We start from the raw sequence: 9,626 nt of genomic DNA on the forward strand, positions 1-9,626 counted from the left end.
TTGAAAATATTTAATTTCTTTCTTCTTTTTGTCTTCTAAAAAACCGTCTTAAAAAACACCCTTTACGTTTGTATATTTCAGGAATTTGGTGATAAAAAAGTCAAACCATTTTGACCAATAAAAAACATCAATAATTATCACACCATGTTGTCTAAAGTTAAATGCGGTCAATTGTACCTAAATCGCCCTTTGGGGAGCTTTTTGGAGAGCCACTTAACTAAGCTGCCATATGGATTAGCCCAGGTGTTGTTTCTTTTTTTGTGCAAAAAACCCACCAATAAAAACCCGGCCTTAGATCGAAATCAACATAAAAGACTCAATTAGATATACTAAGATAGTTTATCAACATTTTTGTCAATACTTTTAATTATTTGATTATCATTTTTCTTTTGTAAATAGAAATGAAATATTTTTGAAAGTTAAAATTCTTATTATCAAAGATTATCATTTGCTAAGGATTTTTTAAGGAGGAACTGATATGATTAGACAAGATCCTTTAAATTTATAAGAAAATATATTTACGTAATTTTGTAGGTAGAAAAGTTATAAGAAAGCGAACATTATACAAAAATAAGTTCATTCTAAACAAAAATATTTACAATGAAGACGTTACTGATTGTGCTCTTGAGTTTAACTCTTGGTAGGTTAAAAGCTTTTCACTTACCCACTCGGAATACAAAATATTTAAGAGTTTTGTTTTATTTTTAAGTATTTGCAAAGCCAATAAATGATGGAAATATTCCCAACGATGACGAACCCGAAGACGGATGGTTTGTGCCTCAAAAAGACGGCACACTTCAATGGATGACAGAGGAAGAAGCTCAGTTGGAAATGCGTGCCTTGACAATGGCACGATGGAAGTCCAAAGAAGCTAAAGTTATGTTTTATTTGTACACCCAAGAGTCTCCAGATGAACCCGAGGAAATCTTTATTGACGACATTGAGTCTTTGGAAAATTCCAATTTTAACAGTGCTCATGAAACAAGGTAAGGTCTTGAAATGTGCAGTGAATTATTTCAATAGTGACAGTTTCTTGGTTCCAGAATAATCATTCACGGCTATCTTAATACCTATAAATCCGATGTTAACGTGGTGATTCGTGAAGCCTTTTTAAGCACTGGTGAATACAATGTGATTTGTGTGGACTGGAGTGACAAGGCCGATCGTTATAATTACCTGTCTGCAACTAGAGCTGTTAAGGAAATTGGTAAAAGAGTTGCCAAATTTATCGAGTTCCTGCGCGATGAAGGACAAATGGAATCGAAGGATTTGAAAGTCATCGGTCACAGTTTGGGCGCTCATGTGGCGGGACATGCTGGAAAATGGATCGAAGGCGAACAAATACACACCATAATCGGTTTAGACACTGCATTCCCACTCTTCAAGTACAAAGATTGTGACGAACGTTTGTGCAGCACCGATGCCATTTACGTTGAATCTATTCATACCAATGGAAGATTATTGGGTTTTATCCAACCGATTGGACAAACGGCATTCTATCCAAATGGTGGTCGAACTCAGCCAGGTTGTGGAATTGATTTGTCAGGTTCATGCTCGCATTCCAGAGCTTATACGTATTATGCTGAGGCTATAAGGCAGCAGTTTTTGGGTGTCAAGTGTAGAGATTGGAAAAATGCAGTGGAAAAAGACTGCCACATCGAGGGGGAAGAATCAGTGGCTGGATTTGACGGTGAAGACAACCACATGGTATTGGAAGGTTCGTTTTATTCTCCCGTGAACAAGAAGGCACCATATGGGCCGGGAAATTTTTGAATAGTTTTTCGATGGCTGAAGGTGTATTTGTAATAAACAACTTAAAATAAAAAAGTGGTAAATGTTGTTGGGGTTTTGCATTTTAAGACCTTCTTTTTTTGGAAATGCATAATGTTGGCGGCAGAATATAGTGTTAATCTGACCATCAGCTGTAGGTATGTGATAAAATTAAAAAAGATAGTTCTAACGGCACCAATATGCATACAAAAAAACAGCTATAGTTTTTTGAAATAATATTCATTGTTGTAAGCTTCAGTAATTTTTGTTCAAAACTATCAACTCACATTCAGACTGCATTGGTTTTGTTTAGATGGCTAAAAGAAATTCTTTTAAGCAAACTGTATCCTACCGGGGTCAACAACCCTTTTTCAAAAAAAAATATATTTTGATGTATACTATTAGCAGGTATTTTTTAAAACAAGCTGCGAACTTATTTTTGTTTTATAAGTAAAAAAAACTCAAGCTTTCGTATGTCAGAAACTGGCAGCGTCGATAAGTAAGTTCAGAAATGAGAAGACAGTTTTATTAATTGACAATATAGTCTCCTCCTTCTAATCACTTCAACTTTAATACTCTCGCTTTAACGAATGTCCTTTAGTTTAACCTTAAGTCTTCCTTTTATCGTACTGGGAACTACAGATATTAGTTGTTTAACCGTACTACACTAATGTGAAATGCTTTACCACACTATATCTTTTTCAGTCATCCAAGAATTCAATCTCTTCTTCTCTTCCTAATGCCACGATGTTTCTGTGGCATGTTAAATGTACTCAAACCCCTTTGTAAAAGTCAATGTTTGTATGTTTTGTTCAATTTAAGGGACTATAACTTGGACTCTGGTGTGATAATTAGGATAAATTTCAATTGATCGAGAGTAGAGAATCCTTATAAAATGCATATACGGTTCCATAGATACAAGAACTATTTGTTTGAACTATCTTTAAGTTTATATTAAGACCTTTCTGGGTTTTCATCAGTTTTACCTTAATGAATAAGTGTCAATGGTAAATCGTGAAATGTATTATTCTTTGTTGTTGAGCCCGAAAGAGCGCATTATTTTGACAAAATTGTAATTACATTGCTATCTTTTATCCAAACTAATGCATTTGGTACATATTTATGTATTTTTATAATAATAACTATTGTAAATACCAACGATGGCCGTCAGTGTAGCGCCTCTGTATCGGATCATCAACATCATCAACATCACATGAATAGCAATTTCTTGTACTTGTTCGTATGTTTGTTTCCTTTAAAATTTTACGAAAAAAATAAAAGAACATAATAACTCCATGTTTGTGCTGAAAATTTGTAGGAAAGAAGGAATATGATTGTTTTGTAGTAAGTACCTTCTATCTCCCAATAACATCTCTTCATTATCATCATAAACATGTCTTTATCTTTCTATCTGCATACAGCTGAGCACGAAAATGAACTATTCTTTATTCGTTTCAGACACCTGCCTAACTACACAACCTATAGGCGATCGCTATACAATTTAAACATACATCTTCTTCCTCTTTCTTATCTTCAGATAATTTTCTTTCCATCCTGGTTCTTCTAATATTAAAATAAAAAAAGAGGCTGGGATGCCACCCAAACTGATAACATCCCATCCCGTCTGTCCATTTGTCTTGCTTAAAAGTTTGTCTATATGTACTCGTATCAATTTTTACCAAATTTGCGTACTAGTTTTTGTAGATATTATTTTTTATGAAAAAACGTACTGTTGGATTTTTATATTAAAATTACAGAATATTGAAAACTGTGAAATAAAATAAGTTTGAAGCCAATATTTTTAATTTTTGAAAAGCTATTTGAGCCGAAAGTAAATTTTTACCAAGTTTTATTATTGTTTTTTTTATAGAGTTTTATTTTTTGTAAAAAAACTGTCCATACGAATTTTTTAAAAATTTTACCAAATGTTGAAAACTATTTTTTTTATAAGATAAAATTAGTTTATAGCCAATATTTAAAATTTTTGAAGAGATATTTGAGTCGAAAATCAATTTTTACCAACTTTTATACATTTTTTTTAAGATTTTTATATTTTGTAAGAAAACTGTCAATTCGACTTTTCTCAACATTTTTCAAAATGTTGAAAACAATATTTCTTATAAGATAAAATAATCTTGAAGCCTAAATTTCAAGTTTTTGAAAAGATATTTGAATCGATATTCAATTTTTACGAACTTTGAGTAATGTTTTTTTTTAGATTTTTATTTTTTATAAAAATACTGTCAATTAGATTATTGTCAAAATTCTATCAGATGTCAAAAACATTATTTTTCGTTGCACAAAATTGTTTTAGAGACAATTTTTTTTTCAGTTTTATTGATTTATAAAAAAAACCGTTATATTGCTTTTTTTCAAAAAATATACCTGTTTGGTATCACGTTACAATATATTATATAAAATTTAATTCAAGTCTCTAGCGTTTTTGGTTCGTAAGATATTTAGGGTTAACCAAAATTTTCACCTTTTTTCAAACTGCTATGATAAAAAAAACCACCCACGCAATTTTCTTGAGAGCCCTTTCTGCATCTTTCTGCCTTATTATCTGTATAACAAAATTTATTTGAAGTTGATATCTCTTCTGGTTCTTGAGCTATGGAGGACGAAAAAAACGTCACGAACGTACGGACGTACGAACGTACGTACACACGCACACACAGATATCTTTCTAAAAATCTTTTATTTCGACTCTAGGGACCTTGAAACGTCGAGAAATGTCAAAATTTTCAATTTGACAAATCGGACCCATTACAATAACTTCCTATTGGAAGTTAATAAAGCTATCCAAAGGAAAAAGCTTTGAACGAACTAGTTGAATACACAAACAATTGTTTTCGTTAAGTATGCTTACAAGTATTTTTCATTCGCGGGATGAATTGTGTCTTGGGATGAATCGTTTGATTTTTTAGACAAGTCAAATGGCATTTATATCTTTGAAGACAAACTTATTTTACAGGTATATTTTTAATCTTATATAATTACTTTAAACAGACTCTTTGCATACAGGATCAAGTTTGTGCGACCCGGTCGTGTATTTTATTTAATACCCGCACTGTTTGTGGCATATTAAAGGTATCCAAAACCCTTTGAGAGTGCGCCTCAGCGGCGCGCCAGTTTAAAATTTGTCATTGATGTTATAAAACGGGTATCACAACTTAAATATCTAATAAAAAAAATTGTATTATCCGTGGTGTGATGGTTAGTGCGTTGGTCATTTCACATGTATTGTGTTCAAACTCTGCCTGCGCCATCTAAAGCTTTCTTTAACAGCTTTAAGCCCCGATTCGAAAAAGGTGTTATTCATCTATGTAAGAATTACCCTTGACCACTTGAGCTTCAAACCTTTTTTAGATTTTGGTTCGTTGGGCAAATGCATTCTAAGAATCTTTAAACTTACATTTGAACTTTTCATTGTTTGTTTTCATTTCTTTTCATTTAATTAAAATTCACCTCAGATTTGTCTCAAAAAAAGGCGCTAATGACATTTTATATAAATTGTATGAAGTGCAAAAGGTTTGCGATTTCAGTAATCCCAAATAGGTTGAACCAAATGTCGGTGGTGCAGAGCTTTTTACCGAGTACCGACGCGTTCGCTCAACTTTCTTTTCGTCGCATTTGGTAAAGCAAAGGTTTGGAAAATAATTGACTATCACTTAACCTCATTCGATGAATTCTCGTATAGAGGTGACTTAATTAATAGAAAAGAGTTAAAGGACATAATTAAATACATATAGGGTATCAAAAATTAAAAAAAAAAAAAAACAAAATTGAAAGAAAAAAGATAAGCAAGAATTTTAGAAGAAAAGAAATTGACGTATCTTAATTTGACACTTTGCTGGTGGAATCAAAAAATGTAATGTTATTAAATCGTAGCTTCTTGATTTTTGTATATCGCATGCGGTTTGTAGATCGCATGCTTTAAAATAAGACTAAAGTTGCTGATAAACATACAAAAATATTAATATTTTTTTTTAAATAAGCAAAAGCGTATTTTAGAACTTAGTGTGGTTTGTTTTGTATTCCAATTCAAAGTTTCAAAAGTGGACTTCTGCTTAAGACTTAAAAGAACAGTACTCCCCGTCCCCATATACATCTTTTGGTCAAAAGTCAAAAATTCTAATTTTTCCAAAATAATTTATAATTTGGATGCTCTCATAAAAAAAATATTGTTTTATTGCTCCAGAAGGGAATTGAAAAATTTTATTTTATTATTATTTTGCGATTTTTAAATACAAAATTTAAAAATTGAGTTTATTTTGGTAAATCAAATGTCAATTACATTATTGAGAACGAACTTTTTCGCAGGTATATTTTTAGATATTAAAAAACAGGAAATATTTTTTAAGAGACTCTTTGGATACATAAGCAAATTCTTGCGCCCAGCCGTGCATTTTATTTTTAATTAAAGGTTTTGTAACGATAAGACGAAATCGCATCTATTTACTTTATTTTTTTGTTTTCTAGTAAGTATCTTTTTTTTAAAACAAAGTATATTACACAGATATTATGTTTGTGGGTCTCATGGGTATTTGGGAAATGGCAGACTATTTTTTTTTATTTTTTAATTAAGCCGATTCTTTAACAAAGAAAAAGTAAAAATTTTATAATATATACTACATAGACTTTGGACGAAAACAATTCAAATACAACACACTTTTCCAATATTTCATATTTTTTGGGATGAGTTCTTGGAGTGCGTGAAGTAATCCCCCTTTTAGACCCGAAAAACTGATTTTAACCCTCCTCCCTTATTTTCGAAAACCAAATTTTCTAAAATTGATCCAGGTTGTTTTGAACATTGTTCCGAAATTTTGGATTTCTGCGATCAAAATTTTAAAATTACAATAAAAAAAAACAACGAAACAGTTGGGAACGAGTTTTTGAGTTCTAAATTTCGAAATTTTTTAACATAAAGCGTTTTTCGGCTTAAAATCTTCATTCATGAAACTTTTGAATTAATCACTGGAATAATTTAATTTTAGTGATCATGATATACAATTATTCTTTGGGTTTTAGAACGCAAGTTAGTTGAGTTTTTTTAAATATGTGATCATTGTTTGTTTTTTAGAATCTGAAATTTTTAATACTTTTAGCTCTTTCCTGAATGAATACAGTCTTAGCTTAAAATTTAAACTTTTTCAAGGGGGGCACTAGAAAGGGGACAAATAATTTTTAAATGTTCCAAACATTTGGAACAATGTTCAGAACAACCTGAAAAAATGTTCAAAAACTTCGATATTTGAAAAGGGGGTCAAGGTCAAACACGTAATAATTTGGTACTATGCGGACCAAGCCGGGAACAACTTTCAAAAATACGCACTCGAGTTCTTGCTTATGTAATGAGTAGTCTTACATGTAATCTTATGCACAGGGTTTTTCTTATAGACTTTATTGTAAACATAAGAGTTTTCCATTATGTTTTAAAATTTATTTCGGGCCTCCGTGGATGGTTCAAGTAACTTCCTGCTGTGAGGCCCAATCTTCGACCCCTATTTACTGTACGGTGTCATTTTGGATTGTATGACAGGAATAACGCGCAGACGCAAGGCGTCGATCGAAAAGGCTAATGGTGTGAAATCGCACGATCTTGGAGGTCACTTTATATTGTTTCGATGTGTCCAAACCATTTTCTTGGTAATAAATTTGCACGATTTAAAAACTATTTTCAGAATTGAATCTACTCATTATAAAATGGCAAACCAAATTGAGTATAAATCAAGTTACAGCTGTCAAAATGACCAACATCGAAAAAAGTATTGCTAGGTTGAAAACCACACGTCTAAAAAAACACCCTCTACATAATAATCAATTTTTGTGATTTGCACTGCTCTACCAAATTCTGAAAATAATTTTCTCCACTCGCATCTTTCAATTAATAAACTTCTCACTAGGATTTTACATTTCGAAGGTTTTAAAATTGAACTATTCTGTCAAAACGGAAATGAATCCAGTATGAGTTGGATCATTGAATAAATGCCGCTAGATCTCAAACTTCATAACTCGACCCCCTTTAGCTTCCCCAATTAAAATCAAAATTTTTAAATGAAGGTTTTTTATTGAGAAAAATTTAAAACAATTTTTTTCAAAACATCCTATCTTAAAACTATTTTCAAAATCTTTAATCTAAAGCATATCTATATCATCCATGTAGGTATATCACAGACAAATATGCTATACAACAATGCAACTCAATTCATCCCGTATGGTGATTTCTTATTTACAGGAGTCAAATATGTTCCAGATGCGTACTTAAAGTTCCTTGGGTTACCCAATTTCGCTATTCCAGCATTTTCTTCACAATCCTTCTTAACAGCATTCGTCCAATCTTCACATTTCAAACTTGTGAAATAATCCTCCCTTATGGCTTCAGCATAGTAAATGTATGATCGAGAGTGCGAACAAGTTCCTGTCATATCAAGACCACATCCAGGCTGTGATTTACCACCATTTGGATAGAACGCAGCTTTACCAATCGGCTCCAAGAATCCCAATAGACCTCCATTTGTTTGAATTGATTCCACATACGAGGCGTCCGTTTCACACAAACGTTTTTCACAATCATTAAGTTTGAAGAGTGGCAGTGCAGGATCAAGACCGATTATTACAGGTACTTTGCCTTTGGATATATTCTTGCCAGCATATCCAGCTGCATGAGCACCCAAACTGTGTCCGATGAGGTTAAGTGTTTTAATTGACATACCTCCCTTGGCCACAAGGAAGTCGACCATCTGGGCAACAATTTCACCAACATCTGGGACATAGCTAGCTGAGGTTGAATAAATTAGCTTGCCGGCCTTCTTACTCCAGTTAACGGAGATGACATTGAATTCACCAGTTTCTAGGAGCGCCTCACGGATTTCTACGTTCACATCAGATTTGTAGCTGTTCTGCCAACCATGGATGATAAATCTGAAATAAAAATATTCTTTTAGATAAGATATATTACATAATCAAATAAGTCCTAATTTGCAATATATTCTTGACAAACACATTTTCAACTGACAACGTTAGAAAGCTTTAAACCCATTACCTTGTTGGATATTTCTTATTGAAGTGGGATTTCTTCAAACTCTCAACATCGTTTAAGAAGATTTTGTCTGGCTTATCAGGATTGTCGCGGGTGTACAGGTAAAATTCAACATTAAGTGGCTTAGCTTTCCGTCCTCTTTCTTCACGTCGAACCTCCATTTCCGCATCCTCCATTGTCATCCATTTGAATGATCCATCAAGTTGAGGCACAAACCAACCCTCTTCAGAAGGTTCATCGTCTTTAACGCTTTTTTCCAAAGGAAGTGCAAATACTTTAAGAAAAAGATACAAAATTTACTATTAGAATGTTCTAGAGTCGGTTTTGTAATTTTTTGTTTACCTGCGGTTAAGCAAAGTAGAACAATTGCAAAAGTCTTCATTATTCGTCTTGCTCAAACCGTTTAACTAAGCTTAATCGTTTTCAATCGGCTTTTATAGTCGCAAACATAGGCTGGATTTTTTGCAATCTTGTTTAGATTAATACTTTACGTAGGTTATCCATCATTTATTGGCAGCCACAAATCACGGCCTTATCATGTCTTAAGTGTCGGAAAACAGTCAAGATTCAAATACAGGCTAACAAAAAATTTGGCGAACTTTTATGATTAGGAATCCGTTTGTACATAATTATACTCGTGTGATTTTAAGTTAAATCCAGATGATTCTTATCGGTTATTGATTGCATTGCTTCATGCCTTTCGACTGAAGAGTTCTTAGATAAGGTTTAATCCAAAAAAGCTTTAATATCTTTCTATTGTTTTCTGTTTACAAAGATTTGGAAATTTTATATATGTAAAAAATGAGCTTTT

General features: G+C 32.4%; 2 protein-coding genes across 2 annotated transcripts; one reads left to right on the forward strand and one right to left on the reverse strand.

Moving 5' to 3' along the window:
- The first annotated feature begins 524 nt into the window (after positions 1-524).
- On the forward strand, positions 525-1,839 carry LOC129949309 (phospholipase A1 VesT1.02-like). The gene is made up of 3 exons (XM_056060696.1): positions 525-640; positions 710-986; positions 1,044-1,839. The coding sequence occupies exons 1-3, from the start codon at positions 601-603 to the stop codon at positions 1,771-1,773; spliced, it is 1,047 nt and encodes a 348-aa protein (XP_055916671.1). The 5' UTR covers positions 525-600; the 3' UTR covers positions 1,774-1,839.
- A 5,992-nt stretch (positions 1,840-7,831) lies between these two features.
- On the reverse strand, positions 7,832-9,298 carry LOC129949312 (phospholipase A1-like). The gene is made up of 3 exons (XM_056060699.1): positions 9,158-9,298; positions 8,819-9,089; positions 7,832-8,697 (listed from the first exon to the last, which is right to left on the reverse strand). Exons 1-3 carry the CDS (start codon positions 9,195-9,197, stop codon positions 7,977-7,979), a joined length of 1,032 nt encoding a protein of 343 aa, XP_055916674.1. The 5' UTR covers positions 9,198-9,298; the 3' UTR covers positions 7,832-7,976.
- Positions 9,299-9,626: the final 328 nt, after the last annotated feature.

Source organism: Eupeodes corollae, chromosome 3 (genome assembly GCF_945859685.1).
Source record: "Eupeodes corollae chromosome 3, idEupCoro1.1, whole genome shotgun sequence".
Lineage (NCBI taxonomy): Eukaryota > Metazoa > Arthropoda > Insecta > Diptera > Syrphidae > Eupeodes > Eupeodes corollae.